The 24,336-nt window shown below is 39.2% G+C and overlaps 1 protein-coding gene across 1 annotated transcript in view; it reads right to left on the minus strand.

Annotated features, from left to right (window-relative positions):
* The window catches only part of cachd1 (cache domain containing 1), a 94,470-nt gene that overhangs the window by 49,798 nt on the left and 20,336 nt on the right, over positions 1 to 24,336 (minus strand). Inside the window, exon 2 of the mRNA XM_030083377.1 lies at positions 6,890 to 6,952. Within this exon, the coding sequence (XP_029939237.1) occupies positions 6,890 to 6,952 (63 nt within the window). The remainder of the gene's footprint in view (positions 1 to 6,889; positions 6,953 to 24,336) is intronic.

Here is a 24,336-nt window from a genome sequence, read left to right on the forward strand (position 1 = left end):
CAGATTTGAAGAAAGAAGGGATAAACTCCATGACTTTAAAAGTGACTTCCATTTCAAACACACCGGCTACACTGCAATTAATATTGCAGGCATTGATGTTTATGCTATTAACGACGCTTGTTAAGAACTTTGATCTGATTTTCTGAGGCCAAATTGTGCTGCCTTTAAAAGAAAAATAAAAGATTTTGCAGATCTCCACAATTGTAGGACATATTAAGAAGTACACTATAGTGTCTTAAATAAAATTGTGTATTTCAGTAAAAAGGTTTTTCATCAGGTTTCATCATGTAAGAGTTTTATTTCTTACATTCCCTCTATACTTAATACATACAATGTTATGATATACACATGCAAAGGAAGCCAATTCAATAAAATTACCTAAAATGGACTTATTTGATAAAACAAAAGTCTTTTTGTTTAGGCATTGCTTTTCCCCCCTCAAATTAGCTTATTTCCGGAGTGATATATTTGGTTTTAAAAATAAATATACAGTATAACTTCTGCATTTAGTACCATGTCATCATAGCGTGTTTTATATGAAAAAACAACACTGCACAAACTCAGGTTGACCCTTCCTGCAAACCACTCCAAAATACTTGGGAGGTGCGGCTGTGTGGGTTTAAATAAACGTGTCTATGTAAACAGAGTTTGACAGGTCAATGAAAACTATTCCACATTAACTCTGTCCTTTATGCAAGAGAATCACGGAAGTCCTGAAATACACCGACACACACAGATGCTTCACTTTAGAGCAAAGTGAAGCATCTGCATGAAACGTGAAAACCAGCAAAAATAGACTAAATGAAGCTAAATGCTGCTTTTATAGCCACTATGATGTGGCTTATATTTAAGTGAAATGTATATAACAGAACTTTTTCAGTATCTAAAACTACTACAGTGCCCAATGTGAAGTGCATTTCTTTTGATAAACTTCAATTCCTGTTTTAACTTGTATATTTTTGTTTTTGTTTCAAATAAAGACAGAAAACATAAAAGTCCTCCGACAAGTCAGATGTGTCTTAGGGTGTAATTTACATTGGAGGGAAAAAAAAAAAAACAGGAACAAATACAGAAACAACACTTAATTCAGTTGTGTTTATTGGAGCCCTTCATGCTGCCTCCTGTCTGAACAAGCATACATTATGCTTTGTCATTTTCTCTCTGTGGGCCAAGGTTCTGCTTGAGCACACATATCACAGTGCTCTTTTAAAACAAGGGATCCAGCTCTTCGGGAAAACTAATAACCGGCTCTGTAGCAGCCTCCTGGGTGACATTAATAACCAGCGCACCAGCAGCTTTTCACAGCAGAGACCTGTTCTCACTGTTGTTTGTCAAACTGCATTGAAAAGATCTCAGAGGGGGATTATAAGGCAAACAGAACCAACATATTCTGAGACCTAAAACATGTATAATATGCTACAAAGTATCCTATAAATTTGGCAACTGCAAGATTATTTACCAGGCATAAAGCACCAATGGAGTACATGAATACTAGATAATAGCAATCTACTGTTACTTTCAATTGCCCTTCTTTGCTTAAGCCATTCTAAACCAATCAAATTCTTGATTCTTATTACAATTTATCGACTCTAAAAAAAAAAAAAAAAAAGCAAAGAAGAAGCAGGTTTGCTTATTGCAACTAAACTGACCTGTTTTACATGGTTTTGTTTTTTTTTTTAGTTTGGATTTGAGAACACCTGAACACAGGGCGAATCAACAAGTCAAACACATGTTCAACTATAGACATTTTTTATTAGAGTAATCAGCTGTGACTATTCAGTGAATATAACAAAAAAACAACTGATCACTCATTATTAAACTCTGTAATATGAGGAACTAATAAAGAGTCAAAATCTCTTTGAAAAACCATAACAAAGTAAAAGTTTAGCTTTGCAACACCTTCAATTTTGTTGAATACAGTAAAGGGCTTATTTTGGCAGTAGCTGTACTCTCTTTGTTCACATCCCATGATTGCGACTGTCGACTGAAAGGGTGTGCTGGAAGCCAGGACAGGAAAATGTGCCTCGACCCACTGACCACTCGTACACCTAATCAGCCGGCTGCTGTTCCTATTAGGGTTTTAACAGGGGCTGGAGGCACAACCCAAAATTAATGCTACTCCGCCACAGTGAACACACACAAGAACACAGACATACACACACACAAACACACATCCACTCTCACAAAGGGAAAGAGTTAAACCCACTAGTGCTGGACCCCTTAACACAAAGCACTGCCCACAAATGGCAATTATCTGCAGCAAACTTTGTAAGAAATCCAGGTAGAATGGGCCAGTGTTCAACTGAGTGGTGTTTCCACAACTGGGGGAGGGTGAGAAAGGAAGAGAGAAACTGCTACTCCACTTTTAAATAAGTGACTTTTGAGAAACCAGAAACTTATGGCTGTGCAAGTTAAAGCCTCACTTATCTTTCCACAATGAGGCCAAAATCGACCTGCGCTCTGCAGATTTAACCACTGTGATGGAAATTTTTGCACGATGTGTGACATGTGATGGCTGTTAGTTCTCAGTTGGCTTAATCAGCAGATGGCGTCCTAGGGTCCTTACACTAAGGGGGGGGGTTCTCTTATTTTATATGGTGCCTCCCCCTGACGTCTCACGTTGATGACATCATCAGGGCGTCACAGCACAGCGAGGTAAACAATGGAGAGGAGCACAGTTCCCATTACCTGTCAGTGAATCTCCTCTCTCCAGATCAAGAGAAGCTCTCTGATCACCCTATCTTGCCAAAGCTGGGTCATCTGGATGAAGGATATCACACACTGTGTCCAGAAACAACCAGCGCGCTACCGTAGCCACGCTACGTTGATGTCATCATGTAAATTACCACATCCACTCGGGTCCGCCTTTTCCCACTGAAGTTGATCGGAGGCGAGCCGATTAAAATCCGGGTCGCTTGCAGGGTCAATCGACCCAGGTCGAAATGCCGATTAAACCTTTTCCCACTGCCAGGAGGAGCTGGTTATTAGCAGGTTTAAACAGGTTTTTTTTGGACGGTGTGAAAGGGGTATAAGAAGTGTTTATAGTTTCTTTGCTATTCTTCTAAGACGCATCCCCAGCCACAGGGGGTTGAAGTGGGTTGGGTTGTCCACAGAATAAATGTCATAAAATGTTGGTCTGCTTTGCAGAACTTCAGAACTCACACGGATCTGGTGATGGTGGAGACTTCTCTTCTTGCTGCAGGTGGAATAAAAGAATCAAGGAACCCGCCGCTGGTGCGTTTCTTCAATAGAATTTCCACAACACCACAGTCTCCAAAACACTGGGCTGCTCTATCGGTTGCTTGACCCAGAGTAAGTAGCGAGCAGAGTTCGCAGCACTCAGTGGGCTGGTTAAGCTGCAGTGGGAAAGGACTCGGTGCTCACTGGAGACTTGTGTCGGGAGTTATGAGATTTACCCGCCAGTCCTCGACCACAGTCACTGCCAGTGGTATTTATGGTGAGACCAATAGTGAGAACGCTAATGCAAGAATGGCTGTAAGAAGGACCCAGGTTTGTTTCACAAACTTCAGCTCTCATGTGGAAATGTGACAGTGCATATTTTTTGTTCTGCTGGAATAACCTTATAATCTTGGCGCTGAAGCTGTGGAGTCTTGGAAATAAGCCCATGGTTCAGGGTTCAGATACTGGAGCAGGTTTAATCATTTATCCAGTAGAGCCATACAACTCATCTGTTTCCGTGTCAAAATTACACTATTAGTGTCACTGGGGCACAAATTTGGTCATTATTTTAGCATACCACTTTCTTTTAGTTTATCTATATCTACAGAAGTTTGTTTTTTCTCCGGTTAAGAATATTAATACAATTTCCAGTTTAAATTCTGTACATTCATACATTCATAAAGGCAACATCAGTCACAATGGCACACATTGAACATACACACAAAACATCCAATTGCATAATAGATTTCAGCAAAATTGTTTAGACCCGTTTTAAATTTTTTGGTTCAAAAATGTGTTATGTTTAATACAAATCTGGGGCATCTGCTTGCAAATCCTTCATCAAATAAACCGAAAGGATTCATCAAAACAAATGTTGAATTACACGAGAACACTATAATGTATAAATTATCATACAAACCTAAATTGTGGATTTTTGCTTTAATTACCTTTTTTCCGAGCTAACATGAAAAACTTGGATCGGTATTTGAATTTATTTTAGCATGAGAAAGGGAAGACAACTGTGCAGTCACATTGTAGATAAACAATATTAAGTGGGATTCTGTTTGATGTGAGAGTGCATGCAGTAATCCAGTGAAATGTCAGCAATTCAAACCTACAAATGGGAAAGTAGTCCCTTTTTTCTTCACCACGAACTGGATCATTTGTATATGCCATGCAACTTCCATTTCATAAATGTCAATATGCAGAGGAGTCTTTATCTGAACTGAGAGATAGTCAAACATACAGTGTGTTAAACTGAGTGAGTGTTGGAATTGAAACATTGTTGTTCACATGTTATAATAATCACATTAAACTTACAATGTAATGATGTAAAACATTTCTGATCTGATCTTAAATGCTGCTAGTGTCACAAACGTTCAGTGTATTTGCTGCTTAATGAGTTTAAAAAATGATCACAGGGACCAGTTACACAAAAGTTATTTACTTCATGTCACCATAACTTTTGTGTTCAACTCTATTTATAGAGCACCAAAGTCATTCTGACACAGAGAACCCCAACAGTTCAACATGAGCAAGCATAAGCAACTGTGTAAAGGAAAAACTCCCCTTTAAATGAGAGAAACCTTTGATGAACCAGGTTCGGCACAAGGTGTTCAAGCCCTTTCAGACCTCATTTAGTGTTTCTCGACTGAGCAGACAACAAGGGAACTGGAAAATGCAAACTGTGACTCGCAAGAACACCTTGTGTTTGGCGATTTCTTGTAGTCAGTCATTAGGTTTGTTGATTTTGTTTTTTGTCCTTCTGAAAAGGTCAATAATTTGTACAGATATACTGTGGGAAACAACACTGTTTTGTTAGATCTCACTTCTGTGCATGTCTGATGATTTCAAGAGGAAATACAAAAACAAATTTATCACTCAAAGTTACTTTATGACTCAAGTCTTTTTTTTTAAAGTTTTTTTTTCCAAGTAAATTACAATGTTTGGGAGCATCAGTGGCAAAGAAAGTTGCTTTTAATATTACCTGCCAATTTTAGAGAAACTTAAGGAAATCTAAAATATTTCAAAAATGAGGTATAACTTAGATTTAAATATAGAGTATGCTTTGACAATGACAGTGCTGTAACTTTTTTACAATCGGGTCATATATATATATATATAGTATAAAGCGTTGAGTTGTCAGATAAAGTTCATGATGCTGTCTATCTCTGCCTATAAGTTTACCCTGAGATGAGCTGTTGGCATCTCCAATGTGTAAGACTTGTTTTTGTGGTGTGACTGAGGCAGGCTAATTTAGATCAAGTGACTCTGGGAAACTAAAGCGAGGATTAATTCTCTGTGTACGGCGTGCAAGCGGGGAAAACATCACTCTTAAAACCATACACAGAAAGGGACAATCTCATCCATGCAGCATTAAGGGAATCAGGAGCTTCAATTAATAATAGGCCCTCTGACAGCTCATGTCACTGAGTGAAACAATGCAGTCATGACAAACTCAGAGACAGACAGACAGACAGACGGGAGGCTACGTTACTCAGGAGAAACAGATGTGTGTGTGTGTCTCTGAATAATGAATTTTTATAGGAGGAACTTGTCAAAAAGCCGATGGCTCGCCTATGCTCTCCACTCTGTCTACTCCCAGTCCTGTCCTTTTCTGCAGATACCCTCCTAATTGAGACCCAGCTTGGCTTCGAGAAAGAGACCCACTGCCCACAGAGGACAGGGACAACAGCTATGCCAGAGCTGTCATTCGATTTGGTTGAAACATGCATCAGAAGGGCCGTGGTTAAAATTCATGCTTAGGAAGACAGTGATGCAAGATTTGCAGCTCAAATTCATGTCAATTTTGAATTTCTGTGAGTGCAAATATTGAAATCCTTGATGTCTTGTTGGTAAAATTACCAATTGTGGATGTGTTTATGGAAAAATGTATTCTGCTGCAAGAGGCACTCAAAGCCGAGTCAAAACTACTTAATTTAATCTAATCTATTTAAGATGATAACAATGCTTTCAGGCCAATTGTGTCTGTCTCAGGAATAGCAAATACCAGCAAGGTGGGAGAAGCTATTTATTTCTCACACACATCTAGTCACTGACACAGATGGATACAGCAGTGCGCACACACAGAAACACAAAAACATGGTCACAGGAGAAATGCAAACAAACATCAACCTGTCTGTTCTTGCTAGTGGCTGTTTACCAGTCTGGTGTTTACTGTCACTCTTCCAAGATCTCTGGCACAGGACTGCAAATAAACATGCAAACACACACATGCACGCACGCACCCTACACTATCATGTTTACCTTGACATAGGATGCCACACATTCTGTGCATAGTTTTTCCAATACGAGAGCAAAATGGGACACATAAATCCAGACTTGTGAATGGAAGTGGGTCATTTAAAACAAATGTTCTGGCTGAGCTCTGTTCATCTCCCCATCAGGCCTCCTTATTCTGCCTGTCTGCACTCATATTGTTAGCAGAGCGAGCCAGAGAGAGAAAGACACGGAGCACAGACAAATGTGAAAACAGACAGAGAACTTCAAAGCCAATGAGACAGCAGCCATAGAATTTTAATAAACCCCCTTTTTCCTCTGATGGCTGGTGTGTGTGTATGCCGCTGAATTGAAGACGAACACAGACACACAGACACACAGACACACAGACACACAGACACACACACACACACACACACACACACACACACACACACACACACACACAGGAGAAGCCTTTGTTACTCACCTGCTGCACTTCTGTCTCCCCGTTTGATGTCTTCTCGGTGTACACAAACGAGTTGAAAATCCTCTGCAGAGACAAGGAACCAAGCAAAGCAGACACAGCCAGGTTAGATGAGGAGGAACGCTGAAGAGTTGAATCCAATAACTAAAACACAATCACACAGGATTTAGGCTGCTGGCTTTTGAAGCCAAAAAAACGCTCTTATCAAGGTCTAGGAATTTATTATAACGTCACAAACTCATACAGATTTTGGAAGCTGGTTCACTGAAAATGTGATTCTCATGACATGGTTTTGCAAACCAGAAGTTCATAAACATCGAGTTCAGTCACTTTCTTCTCTTAATGCAGAAGCCATGGTTATTGCATTCCTCATATTTGCAGCTGTTTGTCATTCATGCAGCCTGCCGTCATTAATGAAGCGACCAACTCAACCTGGTACTGAACTTTTGAGTGCAGAAGAAAATAAGACCACAGGGTACAAAAAGCGTAAGGTACTCTGTCTTCACATGTTTTATTCGATTCGATGTATTGCACCAATCATAATGTGTGAATGTCATCCAGCAATTCACTAAAGCCTTTTATTTTGGGGGGAATTGTTTGGTTACTGTAATCATGTCATGAAACACTCTACTGATCTTTTGACAAAATAGGAAAAAAGAGAGAGAGAACAATTAAGATGGAAAAATATGCTAATGCAGATTACAGATGAGTCAGGTATTGATAGATACCCATGTGGACCCATCTAATATCGGTTATTTAGTTTTTTTAAGTACGGTGGACAGTAATAAATAATAACTGTGCTTCTTAACAATTAACAATGGTTTCAACAAAAAAATGTCTGACTGCATTCAATACGCAGTCAAACCTGATTATCTATAGAAGACAGACTGCACACTCCCGTTATTTACATCAGTTTCTTTGTGAAGGGGGAAAATATGTAACCAAAGTTTGGAGGTCAACTGTAACAACTCACAAGATCCTGTTAAATTTCAATCCAGGCTCAAAAATGTAATCGTCATTGATTTACATTGTTAATTGAGTACGAAGCAGAGTACAGCATGGAGGCCCGGAGAAAATGAGTTTTGTTGTGAAAAGAGTTCCAGAAAGAAAATGAAAAGCAAAACGCAAAACAAACATCTTTAAGAGCTGCGTGAGCTTGAACCTGTCTAATATGCAAACGCTCAAACACACGCAACTCTCTTCAGTACTATTAAATAGAAATACCCTTAACACTCACAATTTGTTTGTCTTTTTTGTTGTTGTCATTTTTCTTTTGAAGGGGGGCGGCAGCATTACCGTGTGCAGTGGCTACAAACACTGTGAAGCTTATGTTTGTGTTGAAGCAGCAGGTAAGCAGGTGTTTGACGGTAAGCTGTGCCATCGTACACAAAAGCCTTAAATTGCCTGGTTTCTCTACAGTTGCCATTTCCAGCAACCTGTCCACACACTTTGTTAGCCACTTTCCAGAGAGCGTCAATTACCCACAATGCAGCATACTTACGGCTAAGCCAAAGAAAACTCGCTAGATCAATTACTCACTTTTTGCTACACCTTTTCAGAGCTTTTCAAGTTGGTCAGTTCTGCATCAAAATGGGGCGGCACACACTTCAAATCACTGTCTTTCTTATCATGAGTGGATCCTGAATTTAGCTGTTATTATTTGATTACTGTAACCAACATCGCTTATTGTTCATTAGTGTGGGCTCTGATTATTTCCTTCAAAATTAACTTACAGGTGCATGCCAAACACTTTGAGCATCACTGGAAAAAAATAATTGTTTTGTAAGATATTTCTCCACTTTCAAATCTTAAATAAGTGTGTCCACAGATTTTGAAAAAATGTAAAAAATCTTTTAAAATACTGGTACATTTTGTACGTTTTGACATAAGAAAAAAAAATCTGAGAATCAAGAAAGGTTTCAAATACTTTGGCTGATCTGTAGTAAGTGTTTGAGTTTAATCTGGGGAAAAAACTTGTTTATATATACATCTGTATGTATCATATGTAATCAAATGTCAATAGCCAAACTGATAAATGATTTAAAAAAAAACCATGAGGGACAGCACAGATAGTTGAATATTGATTTCTTTTATGATAATGAATTAGCTGATCAATCTCTTTCTTTGTGCAGCTCATTCAGAGCAAACAGACATAAAGAGAAACACAGCCATACACTTTAAGCTACTCAGAATTTACATTCATGATGTCTCACCTATATCCTAAGTATATTACAGTTGTCTAAAATCACACACACAGAGTTTCTTTGACAACATCTTAAAGTGCTCTCGCGGTGGTCCTATTTAATTTAGATTCAACAACCAAGCCAAAAGTTCCGGCTGAATCTGAGAATTCTGGTGCATATCAAAGATTAACAAAAAAAAAAAAAAAAAATGTGTGTGCAGTCCATGCGAGTGGACTACAGCATCATGTGACCTTTTATATAAAAACACATACAGTGACATACACCTGCATATTTTGCTACAACATTATTTGCCCAGTGAAAACCATGCCCTGACGTTCTACTGTTCCACGCCCTTCTCAGCGGATACAAAGCAAATATGAAGCAGGAACAAGCACACATTAACAGAACCGCCACTACTTTACAGGAATCATGTGCCTGTAAACCTTCAGAAAGCACCAATAAATGGGGCTGGGTGTGGAGGCCCGCACTGTAAAGGAATACTACATCTTTCAATCAAACTGCCATGTGGAAAAAACGGCAAGAAATCCTGAGGAGAGAGATAAAAGTCCTGTTGTTGACAAGCAACAGGTTAGCCGGCGTTCCCCCAGTGCCTTAAGTGTTTGTTGTTGGAGCTGCTTTGCGGTTTTCACAGCTATGGAGCGGCTGGAGAGGAATGCCCTGCTCTGAAACCTGAGAGGCCGACGGCTGCCTGGGCCACCATGGGCCCATGGCCTCCCCTGACCCATAATCAAACACTGACACATCGGCAGACACACACACACACACACACACACACACACACACACACACACACACACACACACACACACACACACACACCTTGCTACAGTCTTTTGGCAAATTCTACCCCTTCACTGTATTTATGTGGTTGAGATCTGACGAAATGGGGAAGAGGATAACGTAAATATACAGTTAAGAAGTTCCATCAATTTTTAGCACATTAGTGACAAGTTTAATAACTTTCTGTTTTTAATCTGTTTTAATGCATTTTTTTTTTTTTGTGTTTGTATGTTTTTTTTAGGAAAATAATTTATCTTGAATCCATATAACGCTTGTGCAAAACTGCAAGACTGCTTATTTGAACAAAGCACATAAAAATAACATTATACTTATGGCAGTATATAATAAGATTATTGTAGACAAATGTGATTATTATTCACAAGAGTTTGCATGATCTCTGTCAAAGCAGGTTCAACGTGAACTTTATTATAACATTTACAACCAATAAACAGAAACACCACAGCAAAAATAACCTTAACTGACAATACAATATATGTCAAACAACGTAAGATTAAAACACGGTGTATAGTTTCTTTTTTTAGCATATGAAACCCTTTGATGTTTCTCAGTGCTGCTATGTTGTTTATTTATTTATCAATCAACAGCATATGGAAGCGAGCATATTACTGCAGCTCTTCAGTGCACCCAAACAATAATGTGAACGTTAAGGTGGAATGCTTATTTGGTTTATGATTTGAATAATAATTTCTTGGTTACATTTCTTAGGTTTTTGTTTTGTGCTGTCATTTACTCAAAGCATTAGTAGTCACACGCTCCCATGCAGTGTTAATAAACTAAATTGATAAGATAACTTCAGTAACATGTACTTAATGAACACCATGCATGTTATGCTTGCTTCTCTCAAACACAAGATCGTATGAGTTGACTTGAAATCGGCTCAGGATTAAGAACTGTTTAAGAGCAATGACACAAATTTTTAGCCTGCAGCATAATGAAATGAAATAGATTATAGCAGTATAAGTTAAAGTACGCTCACAAAATCTTTGAAAACCTAAGGACACAAACTTGCAAACACACTAGTTCGCTCTTTAAGAGCTTTAAAACATCATTTGGCCTCCACACATTCAAAAGGATCACAATAAGATGCACACCTAAAAGGGCAATGGATCTAAATAGCCAGCTTTCTAACAACTAAGCTCTGGAGAAATGCATTCCAACTGCTGTCCATTGATCACAGAGCGCCAGCCTTTGTCTCATTAGGCCAGTTTTTAAATCCATCCACCTCGGGGTTAATCCTGACAACAGTCCAGTGGTTTGCAGGAATGGCTAAAGCTCACTCAAAGCTCAAACCGTGAGTTACAAAGTTAAATGGTACTAATTCTAGATCCCTGTGGTATATCTGATGTTAAGAAACAACTGTCTGAGGATGCGCAAAACGCGTGACTATAGCCTATCTAACATAAGCACAGCAGTAGGGGACAAGCTGAGTTAGTCCATAGCAGAGTTACACTCAATCGATAAATGATATTGGTCTGGTCTGTTGCTGTTGTTGTTTTTCCTTCATGGCTCCTCCTTCATCATCAAGCCCTGTTACAGCCATTTTAGTCAAACTGTTATGCTATGGAGAAATGTTCATGTATACAACATCAATTTAATTGGGCCTGCCACTTCAGCTCTTCTGTCAGGCTCTCTTTGGGAGGCCATAAAATCCTCTAAGAGGCTCTTCTCCTTAAAAGTGAGTCTTTTGTTCTCAGAGGAGCAGTGAATAAAATCTTGACAGATGACTGAAGACACCAGCCACAGGACAGAGGCAGCGAGAGCCACTCAAGTTTTTAAAAGTGAAACAAACAGACAGAAAAGCCATTAGGATGCAGAGCAACAATAGAAGGGGGGAAAATGGGAAGCAGGTGATAGGAGGTGGATGAAGAGAGAAAGGAGGAAGGGAGGGAGTGAGAGGAGAGGAAGTGGAGGTCGTCCTGAATTGGGAATACACTTATTAGCAATTCACCCACCTTCAAAGGCGAGAGCAGAGCTGTAAGCTACGCTAATTTGATTTTGGAGTAGAGAGTCTGCACGCTCTCACACACACAAGCAAATCCTGTCTTCAATAGTCCTGGGTTCATCTGTGAACATACCCCAGGGTAAAACTGTCAAGTTCCCTTGGGTGAGGCGCCCAAAAGTCTCTGCACCAGCTGTGAATCGACTACATGTGTGCAAGCTCCTCCAAGTAAAAAAAAAAAAACGTGCATATGTGGCTCATCGGCCGTTTAAATCATTGTCAGAAATGTCTACGAACGTGAAGCTCAGTCTCACACAGACACACTCAAAGCTGTTGCTGCATTGAAGCTGTAGGGAGTCAGAGATTGGTTTCCATACAACTGACGGATAAAAGCCAGAAGCCCAAGGGACAGTAACTGCTGCTTCCTCCATGTTTCTGGTATACAGCTCAAGCTCCCTCCTTCCATCGGTACTTTATACCCCCATAGTTTTTCTCTTCTCTCCCTCCCTGCCCCCAGCCAACTCTCCACTCATTGCACTACAAAGGGGCTGGAAGCCAAGGATGCAGCATTACAGTTTCATCCCTGATGTGTGTGTGTGTGTGTGTGTGTGTGTGTGTGTGTGTGTGTGTGTGTGTGTGTGTGTGTGTGTGTGTGTGTGTTGCTTCTTTTTTTTCCCCGAATACCCTTACCATGTCTTCATTCCCAACCTCTCCTACTATCTCAATTTTTTTCCTTCAACTGCCACAAAATAGAGTCAGGAAAAAAAAAGGCTCTGGGTAGAGGAAAAGAAAGGAGTGAGAAAGGGAGCACAGTTCCTGTGTGTTGCTGCAATACAGCAGAAACAAAAGCTGAAATAATTATACCTGCAGTTTATGGCCTCATATCACACATACTGGAAGAACAAAGGGAGGGCCAAAGTTGTTTTTATGTATTCTTTTTCAGTGGGAACATGCCTGTCGCAGTCACACGGCCTGTTTGCAGAATATATTTGATGTTTTCTATTAATAAGAACAAGACAACTGCATCTGGACAAAAGCAAACTCAAATCTGTACATACACTAATACTAGACTATGTGCAAATTAAAAATAAAATCCAAATACTGTGACTTGGATTTGAATTTATTAAAAAAACAAAGTTATCTTTATGTCAAGATTACAGTTTCAAAAATGCAAAGGAAAATGACAACAATTGACGATTGTCTATCAAGCATTACTGACAACATGCAAGAAAGCTTCAAACCTGCAGCAATCAATACTATCACAAGAATAATATATGAAAAGATACTTGTGCAGTGCCAAAAAGTCACAGAATTAAAAAGGGTAAAAAAAGAGACAATGAAAGAGCTGATTGTTTTAACATATTTAACTCATCGTCTTGCTTTCAGGTCATATTTTGGGTTTTGATTTGATGTCCAGCTGACCAACAAAATTTGCAACCAGATGAGGAAAAAACTTTTGGCGTGGATGAAGAGAAAAAAAATGAACCAAGCTGTACCAAGTCACAAAAAATGGCCAAAGAGAAACCAAACCCTTGCTGATTAAGTGTGTCTCCATTTCAACTGAGTGAAGGCTAATTAAATGAGTGGTTGTCAGTGTTTGCCAGCTGCTCGCTGCTGCATTTATGGGATGCTGAGGGTCAATTTAATTTGCTTTAACCTGAATAACAAATTAATTGAGGCAAAGCAGAAACCGGCACACACTGTCAGTGTAGCAAAAGCATTTCTGTGCGTGCATCCACATGCATGCGTGTGTTGTTGGCAATGACTACACACCATTTTTGGTCTTGTATAAGTATTGTATATGTATTAGTGTATTTGTGGTCTTTATGGCCAGAATTGAAAGTTAAAAAGGAGGATTTCGGCCATTAGCAAAAGTGATTTCCTGCATTTATATCTTCATAAAAAGCATGAGTTGGTTGCAATAGTGTAACTGTGCAACTGTTTTTTTTTTTTTTTAGGCAAAGTTCAGATTCTTAGCCTCAGTGTGAGTTTGAACAGTTACGCTTTTAAGCCTGATGGCTTTTTTAATTCTCCACTGTCCTCGTCCTCTGCTCAAATTCAACTGGACAAATTGACCTTTCAGCAGACCCTGCTCAGAGCAGTAAGGGTGTGGTGCTAGATTCGCTTCACCAACAGAGAAGTCAGCCTTAGCGACGCAAAGCGAAGCCTAGGAACCTGTTCAACATCTCGTCTGAGGCCACATATAATGGTTTTTCATTATGGAACAACTTATAAAAAAAAGCATCACAACAATGACCTACATTGTGGGAAACAGTCAAAAAGCACAAGGGTCATGTCACTAAAATAAACTACTCGCCAACAATCCTAGCAGCATACTTCCCTCAAGCTTAAAGTAAAAATTACAACCTACATTCTTGGTTAGTATAATACTTAACCATGCATGCATTTCTTAAATCACTGTTTCCATGAGAAAACTGGTGAACTATTAAATTGTTGCAGTTTTGTCCCGCATGTTTTTAGGATGAGCTCAGCTGAACAAACCCTGCAAACCATTCAGAGAAAATCCATATACAAGTATGTCTTTAAATTGCAGAAATGAATCTACCATGTTACTGCAACAGTTTCCAGGAGAAAGACAGATAGAAGGGTTTGTGTTGAGCAGACACCTATAGGTAACGCACATGAAAAAATGACAGGCGTGAAAAGAGACAGGTAAGTGTGCCACTGAAAACTGTAACTGGACATTTACCTGCACCTCATCCACCCAGGGTGTCCACCCGCCTGGCGCGGTGGACGTCGAGTGGCGCTTGTCAGCTACCAAGTGCAGTGGTTGGGGAATAACAACACGCTCTTTTGTCCAAACAGCAGAAGAGGAGTGTGTGTGTGTGTGTGTGTGTGTGTGTGTGTGTGTGTGTGTGTGTGTGTGTGTGTGTGTTGGGGGGGGGGGGTCACCACCATGCAGATCCTACACAGCATTCCCACCGCCCCCTACTACTTCCCAAGAGGCTCTCAGCCTCAGCCTGGGATGTTTGCTCTCCCTCTCCACCAGACAGGACATAATGCTTTCCACATGTGAGGGGGAAAAAAAAGGGAGGGAATGGAGGGTGGAGTAGAGAAGAAGGGAGTAAATAGGGTGTTGAGAGAAGTGTGGCAAACTGAGGTGGGTTCAAATGAAAGCAAAAACAGTAAAGCAAGACGCCAAAACTTTGATTTGATAGAAATTCATCTATGCTGAAGCCAGGCTTAAGGACCATGAAACTGTGACCATGAATAAAAAGGTTAAACCTGACAATTTAAAAGTATTTGCTCTTTATTAGTGAGGAGGCCATAAATGAAAGCACTCCAGTTTTTTATGCCGCAACTTTCATCAACTTTTTTAAGTCTAATCAACTAAAAAGGTTTGCTATTAGCCATGTATTCACACAGTTTAGGAACACAATTTCTCAACCCAGTGCAGATTAAAGGTTCTGTCCTGCAGAAAGTTGTATGCATTTCTTATTCAACAAAATAACCTGTGATAAATTAACGGTCAGCATGAGTGCAGAAGACATTGTCCTTTGCACATGCAAGCCTGCGCCTACTTGTCATGTATTTAACAAAGTACCCTTCATTTGCAGGGCAAAGTATGATAATGAACCGTCTGAACTGTGGATTAGCGACAAAAAAATAAATAAAAAGCACTTTGACTCTGAAGCACAAAATCTAACATCTTAGCCAACGCTAATGAGGATTTTGCCATCTTTTGTCCATCACTGTGTGCTCAGAAACAATAAAATGAGGACTGAGCTTCACATAATGTAAACCATGGGTGCAAAGGTAAAAAAAAACAGCAGCCACAAAATAGAGGCAGTCATTCCAAACACACATTGAGTATAAACACAACGCGTAAATTTTAAATGATATCCTAACACACATTGTTCACGTTCCTCCTCTTTAAAGTAACTACTGGGTGTGTCCGTTAGAGATTATGTCAAATAGACATGGCAAAAGGAACTGGGCACATGACTTTCACTCGTACTTTAGTGTGGAAAAACAGCCATTAAAATTTATGGGGACCATTGACAACTTCATGAATTAATTTCTGCTGGGAACATCTCTGTTTCCGTGTTTAATTGTTAATTTTAAATAAAAGTATAAAGGTTTAATCCAAATTTCATAGTCTTAAAGGCCAAAAATTGTTTTTGACTTACGACTTCTGGATTTCACCCTGAGCTCTGCAACACATGCAGCGTGCATTTGCAGAAGTGCATTGTGGGATTAACAGCTTGCTGCTAAAATGAAGGCAATGTGAAAATGTTCCACAGACTGATCAAAGCTGCATACCTGAGCACCTCCATTAGGGTGATAAAATCTGGGAGTGATAGAAAATGGGAAAAGAAAAAAAAACTCACCACACGAAGCAGTCAAATTAGTTCAACAAAGGAATGCGCCATAATGAGAAAATTCTGTGTATTTATAGGGGCTCTGAATGCTTCTCCATATCTGAAGGCCCATAAAAGAACTTGTTTGTGTTCACATAACATAGCAGAGGCTGAAAACCACAGCAGGCTTACAGTGGAAAAGATGAAAACACAAGGTACAATCGTGCATTTGAATTGATCAATTATTTATTTAACTTGTTGGGGTGGAGTGAATCAGTTAAGAACTGGAGAAAGTTGTGTGCTGATCGCATGTGATCACAGTATTTATGAGAACAATAGCAAATTGCTGCTACAGGTTGCCCAATGTCGACCTATTGACAGCTGAAACACTTCAGAAGAAACATTGACGTTGACAATACTGTTTGTCCTTTTTTTTTTTTTTTTTGCTACTTTAATGCCGAGATTCAAGAAGAAATGTATTTCAATAGATTACCCCTCCTGATCATCACAGTAATACCTGCAGGAGTAATACCTGCATTTTGGATAGGGCGTTTTTTTTCTTTTTTTGTAAATGTATGACTCACGACAGCAGTGTTCATGAATGAAAGGTTGAAACTAGACTCTTCCACAGATAATGAACAGTTTATATCACATCTTTTGAATCAATTGTTATGAGATGACATCAGTGTAGATACATTACAAAAATCATCCCAAACAAGGAATGCGGACTGCCACTCTTATTTCTTTTAGACATATCTGCATTTGTTTTTTTTCTGAACTTACTGGATTGGGATATATTGAGAATTTATCAAGAGTTTTTCTAGCTGTCAAAAAACAAATAAATGCAAAGCAAAAGGAAAACACATTAAAATGCATTGAAAATGCTTAACTGCATTATTCACGTGTTGAGTTCTTGTTAGTGGACTTTATCACAACAAAACAAACAACTAATAAATAAATTCCTCTTTCAGTAAAAACAACCGCCAGAGTGAAATCAACTCATCTCAGCAAAATGAAACATCCAGAAAAATGAACCACTGTAGTGAGCTTTATCCACCTTCAGCCTGACGCCAGGGGGCCGGGTGCCTCTGGCACCACAAGTCTCAGTCACACCCTGGTGGTACAATTTGACGGGGTCAAATCCCCAGCCCAGCTCCACAAGATGGGCTTAGTGATATGAGAACCATGACAAAAGGTATGTAACAGTGCTGTGACTGACTCTCTCTGGCACTCACACACACATGCACGCAAACACACACACACACACACACACACACACACACACACACACAGAGACCTTAAGGTACTCATCACAGTGCATTCATATAATTTAAAACTTTACTCTGCTTCTTGCCAAAAGAAGCTCGGCCAAGTGATGTTCAGATATGGCGTACTGTCCGTACAAACCATCCTGGATTATCTCCACATTCCTGTACAGTGGACCCAGCTCTGGGGACTTTCACTGTGCAGCTTCCGGGCATCATTCTTTATTTTTTTTAATCTGTAGCATTGTAGATATCAGATGGGAGAGGAAACATGTTATTTTTCATTTCATTTATTTCAACATCGACTCAAGTACTCGTCAGTCAAATCTTTAGAATCCATTAAATTCTTGGTTGAAGGAATAAAACTGAATAGCAGCCCTCCTGATCAGAGAGAAACGCAGATGAATGAATTGATAATACATGTGCCAGAGATAAGTGAATATGTGGAGAAATAAAAGCAGACAGACAGTGGAAGAGGGGGGAGAGATGGGAAAGAGATAAGGAAGAATAAAGGACATGGAGGGAAAAAAATGTTCCTGGGGTGGTCTACTTCTCGGGTTTCTCAGCATGATGTGAGATCATGTCTGGCCACCGTTATAAGGTCTCTCTATAGACAGGGTGCTTTGTTCTAGTCCATGTACTCTTAGGGCAGTTACACGCACTGATTAATAGAGGCAGGAGTCACTTTGCAAAAGGGATTTAGACACATATGATACTTTCTGTGCCCTTGTCGAGCAAAATTAGTACACCCTAACCCTGCGGATTCTCGTTTGAATTGTCCACAAAAAAAAAATAAAAAAAAAAAAAATAAAAAATTGGTGGATATCTGAATGTGCTTTCATTAGTTAACTGAATATGAACCAAAGATTATTCCACACTGACAACATTCAATTAAAAATTAAATGTTGCCGTTTGGTTGCACTGACTACCCTAAACAATTTGCAAATACCTGATAAAACATACATTTAACAAGCATGTACCCCCTTGCTCGTTTCTACTGTTTTTCAAGTTGCACCTTCGATACACTGAAATTCAAAATAGCATAACCTCTATTTAACCGTTATATTTTGGCTCAAGACAAAACAATGTTATTCACATACATGCTGAGAATGACTGGAAATTCACAGGAACAAAGGGTTCAAACTTGAAATAAATCCTATATGTCCCACAAAATTAAATGAATCCATTTTGAGAATGATTGAATATCCTTTCTGTACAATATAAATACTGCAGTTTGTAACAGAATCACAGCTACATTGCGCTGCCCAGCATATCCAGCCAAAGGTCGAGCCTTCTGGGTATAAATGATAACTAATAAAAGTATATCTCAACAATGTACAGATTAGAAGCCGATGACTGCAGCCAAACTGCAATGCAAAAAAAAAACAAAAAAAACAAACCCAACATTTTAAAGACAGCATTCACCGTGGCATAACACAGTTTGTGTCCAAAAATGCTGATATCAAAACAGACATTGTACCCTTCAAAATGAAATCTAGGCATTAACAACAAGCAACACAAACAGGGTCAAGAAGTCACCCCGGGCTGTTATGTGGTGGAACACAGGAAGAAAGTGAGGTGGAAGTTCAGAGATTCCAAAAGTTAATTCATTTGAAAGTTGCCTTTTTCAAAAAAACAATACAATAATTTGTAAAGTCTTTAAAATTATAACCTCACAGTTACAGCCTCACAGTAAACCGACAGACTAACACTCCCTCTCAGTCAGTCCCTCAACACAGAGGGAAGCTCTCCTCAAATAAACCCAGCCGTAAAGCCTAAACTGGCCCAATCAGGGCAGAACAAGACTCAGGGGTGTTTGAAACACCTGAAACTAACCTTCAAACATCAAGAGAATAACTGCATATAACTGAAATGAAAATGATAGTGTCATTTCAAATATACAACTAATTTCATCAGTAGACACACAAACAGTGCATGCCTACAGACAGTGAACCACACATCTGCTGTCTGGCAGGTGAAACACTGTCACCATAGTGGTGCACACTCCTCCGAATAAGGAACAGACAGACGGAACTGAAGCAGGAAGTGTGTGAGGTGAGTTGTGCTGGAGTTTTGCAGACAGTTCAGGCCAAATGCTGGATGCAAGTGAAACATGAAGCAGTGGGTACCACGCTACAAGCACAGGCTCAGGGTGCTGCTAAATGCGCTGGGCAGTAGTGACAGATATTTTTATGTATGTGTGGCAAAATGGGCAGAGATGTGTGCTCCAACTGCACCCACGCCAAAGTGGGAGACCCGATGCCACAACTCACTTCCAAAGTCCATAAGCATCCTTCAACATCATATTTTTCAAATGTAAGCACCAAGCCGATTAATACAAGACCCATTTATAAACAGAAGGTCTATGTCTGGGTGTGAATGAGTGTGCATGCATGAAAAAGTTTCAGTTCAAAGTGACAAGGGAGCATCACCTTCTCACAGGGTCAAGTTGCAACTCCAAACTATGTGCAATAGTAAAATCACATGCAAATTGAATCACCTTTCACTTCATGTTTTCTGTGAATAACACTAATTAACTAAGAAAACTTAATTGTCAGAAAGGAAAAAGGTCGTGTTGCACAGTTTTTTTTTTGTTTTTTTTTGTGCAACGTGAGTCTGCCAGTTAATTTAAAACCGTCTCATATCAGTTAAAAATAAAATATATTTTTTATTTAAAAATAGCTGGATACAGGTTGTCTTATTTCTTAAAGCACAAAACGTATCTTTCAAGTTTTTGACAATGCAAACACAATGCAAATTTTTATGAAACAGTATCAGCCTGTCATAAGTGACAATGCTGCAACAAAGAAAAATCCAGCAGAAACCCAACAGATCACATGAAAAAATGAAGAATTAATTGTTGTGACATGAGATGATAAACTGGATGACAGATTTGTTTTGGCAACTCAGTTTGCTGAGGGAGGCAACCTGGGAGCTGTGGTGAGGAAGAAAAACACTGGCCCATGCTTGGCTAGATTACAGAAATGCACATACAAGAACACTCGTGTTTACTCACACACACATTCATAAGATCAGCCTCAGACATCACAACCGGAAAGAGTTTTTTTCTCAAGTTTGACACCTGACCTTGTTTCCACTGAGATCTGTATCTATAAATCGGTTTTTTAACCAGGAAGATCTGCCAAAAAAAACAAACAACTAATCATAGCAAGTATTAACAGGCAGGCAAGAAAGGCAACGAACATAAGGAAATGGTGAAGTGAACTGAATGAAGATCAAGCATTTGATGACTGATGACAGTTTGGAGTCTGCTCGAAGGCAGGAAGTGAAAAAGACTGGAAAAAATAAGGGGTGTAAGAGAAAAGAATAGAATTGTGCACCTGCTGATCTTTACTCATGGCATCAATACAATAAAAGACACTTGTGTAGAAGTACAATCAACATCATGAGTGTGAATGCAAACAAACTAGTGTTTCAAACCTTTCTGAACTGTATTATTGACAATTCAAGTGATACTGTCTTTTTATTTCATTCATGCGAAATTACTAATTCCTCATCATAATGCTCACTGTGCAAACTTTTACCTATAGGGCAAAACTCAGAACAACACTTTCTGATCCCTGACACATCCAATGTCAACAACTTTAAATACAGTTGTTGACGGGGGCGCCTTCAGTCACAAGGCTGCAGCCCAAAGCATGTTGGCCTGCATACATGGCAAAAACAACATGCTAAATTTAAAACAGTTGTTAAACTGGAGCTGAACCCGGGATTTCCCACAGAAACCCAACCATACAGTTTATAAAAAAAAAGTTGGAACGAGAGAAAATAATCCAAAAGACCAAAGATGTGTCGACCGATACTAGCAAGATTGCTAAACGAGACAGAAAGGCCTAAGTAACTATAATAGACAGCCATTTTAACCAAGGTATGTACAACACATGAAGTGAGTGTAGTGGTTAGCATCTCTAGACTCACAGGAAAATGTATCCCTGGTTTGAGCCCAGGCTGGACTAAAGGGCCTTGCCATATTGAATTTGTGTATTCTTTCTATACATCGGTGTGGGCTTTCTTTGCATGTAACATCCTTTGTCACATCTTTGTCTTATTCCTGTGAGGAACTGGTGACCTGTCTAGCATGTATCCTGCTCTCACCCAAGAATCAGATGAGAAAAGCAATAGTGTTCTGCAATCTTGAGTTGGATAAAGTAATAATAAAAAAAGATGGGTGGATGTAGAAGACATTGCTGAGCGCACTGTTCATAACCCTAAACAGAGGCTTCAAATTGCACAGGCTCACAAAAATGGGACAATAAAGGGTTGTGAAAATGGTGCCTGGTCTATTGGGTCTTAAATTTCCACAGCAACTTTCAAAGTGTAAAACCAGTGTGTAAAACACTTGAAAGCCTGGATCCATCTGATCTTGTATCAATAATTCCGGCTGGTGTTGGTTGTAATAGTGAGGGTATTTTTTTTTTTTTTTTTTTTTTTTTTGGGGGGGGGGGCACAATTTCAACCCATTAATACTAATCAAGCATCATTTTGATGCCTTCCTGAGTTATACTACTGACTATATGACCACAGTGTGCCATCTCCTGATGAACGACTAAAGTCAACCACATGTGAAACCTTCAGGGACAAGAGATTCACTTTACTTATGTGCAGATTTTCTTTAACTGACCACTTTAGATTACTACTGTTGTCATTATTTTAGCTGAATGTGATGATATTAATCATGTTATGGCAGCTGTGTCTTGGTTGGTAGATTCAATACCCTGTTTGCCAACATGTCAAAGTGTCTTTGAGCAAGACACTGAACACCCCAGACTTCTCCCAATGGATGAACTGAACACCTTGCGTGGCAGCTGCTTCTACTGGTGTGTGAAAGGGTGAATGTGATTGACAATGTAAAGCGCTTTGGGGCGACTCCATCAGTGGAAAGCACTATATAAGTGAATCCCATTTACCATTTTTACACTTTCAACAGGTTGATATTTGTCAAGCATTTTACAGCATAATTCAGGAAATTCTCAGATAATTCACGAAATTAAATATGAAAAAACAAACAAGAAACCGTGACTGTATCATTTCAGTGTGATGCAAAAAAAAATCTGAGCAATGCTTCCAATCAGTCACCTAAGCAAATTACGTTCTTAATTTAGGCAAAAATACATACAATTAAAAAAAAAAATGCACAAGGTTTATTGTACCAATAAATTTTCTTTTTTTTTTTTTTTTTAGGTAAAGCCAAAAAGGGTGCAGTATGTAGGTACTCAAATACAAAAGTATAAAACCTTTTACTTTCTGACACACAACATCCTTTTTAAAGGATCTTGACCCATTTTCTTGTGGTGCAGTGAAACAGGGGTTTTGATCTATCAATAACAAAAATCAGCTAACTTAAATGTTAACAGTAAAAACAACCCACAAAAACTCTGTGAAGGAATCTTACAGGAGTTATGCAGGTTTTTTTTTTTTTTTTGCATGTGACAGTACACGTCACCTCGTCTTCTCTGGTATGTTGTTGAGCACAATGTGTTAGTTTTAAGGTACACAATTTTCATCAGAAACATTTTTTTAAAAACATGTGCTCACGCTTTTCTAGAAAAAAAGAGCCATGCAGGCAAGATTTCTGGAAAGGAAACTCATCAGTGAAGTGGTGCAACACATGCATTTGCTGATGGAAATGCATACAGTAAACCAGCAAGCTTTGACTTGAGTTCAGATTTGCTAGAGGCATGGCAAAATGAAATTAGTAGCTATAAGGCACAACTCTCTGCAAGGGCCACCATAGCAAGAAAAAAAACAGTCTCCATTATTATTCTAAATTAAGGAAATAAAGATGGACGAATAAACTTTTTAGTCAATGTCAAACATGTTTCTGTCAAGCCAGTGAGGCTAAGGTTGACTGTCACACACAGACATAAATTTTCAAGCTTACATTCTGCATGACAGACACATAGCTGGCTCAGGTTGTTTATCTGGTTTGGTGTGCTGCCTCAACACATCAAGCACAGCTAAACAGAATGAACTGAAAGAATCCATCGTAGTTTCACAGTTATTAAATCAGATCAAACTTATAAAGACTTTTTTCATATTAAAATAACAACACAAAATGCTTTACAGCATTATTAAGGGTCTAAAGCAGTGATTCTCAGTGATGGGGCCTCAGCCCAAAAGCGTCCAGTACTGGGCAAAAACTTCCAGTCCTGCACCGGCGGGCCGAGAGGTCTGAGGGACCACAATGCACCTTCCAGCCACAAGGTGGCAGTGAGGCTTCATTCCGTTTTGAACAACGTTTCAATTAGCAGCAGCAGAAGAAGTTGGATGTAAACATTTGACTGAAGTTATGGAAACATTTTCAAAAGAAAAAAATGAAAATTAAGATTAAAGCGATACCACCCCTCCTCAAAGGCAAAATCGGCGTACAGGTACGATCTTGACTTCATTAAGTTTGGTTTTGTGAAAGAAGGTAGCGATACAGAGCTGAAAGTGTGAGCTGATGCTACAACCAGTATCGAAGCCTTCAAATGTAAGGCAGCATCTCGAAACCAAACCTCCAAAGCTAGATGGAAAGCCAAAGATATCGTCAAGAGAAAAGAAACTAGCTATAAAAGTTATGCTTTTACACTGAGGACTGTGAAACTTCTACCATTCACAGCTACATTCCTGTGTGAATCAAGATTATTGGGACAACTAAGACCAAAACAGACTCAGAGCATCACTGGAGGCTCCTCTTAAAGTGAGCCTGTGTCTGAGAGGCATGCCCAACTGTCTCATTAAGCGCATTATAAAAATGTATAAATTAAATTTTAAAAAAGGTGAGCAGCTTTTCTGATGTGAACATATGAGAGCTCCACTCAGAAAAAAAATCTCCCATTCAACAATTATGCTGTAGCAGTCAAAGTGCTTCTTTTGCACCTCATTAAACTCCAAAATATTTGCATTTTAAAGGTGG

The sequence above is a fragment of the Salarias fasciatus genome, chromosome 23 (assembly GCF_902148845.1).
Source record: "Salarias fasciatus chromosome 23, fSalaFa1.1, whole genome shotgun sequence".
Classification (NCBI taxonomy): Eukaryota; Metazoa; Chordata; class Actinopteri; order Blenniiformes; family Blenniidae; genus Salarias; species Salarias fasciatus.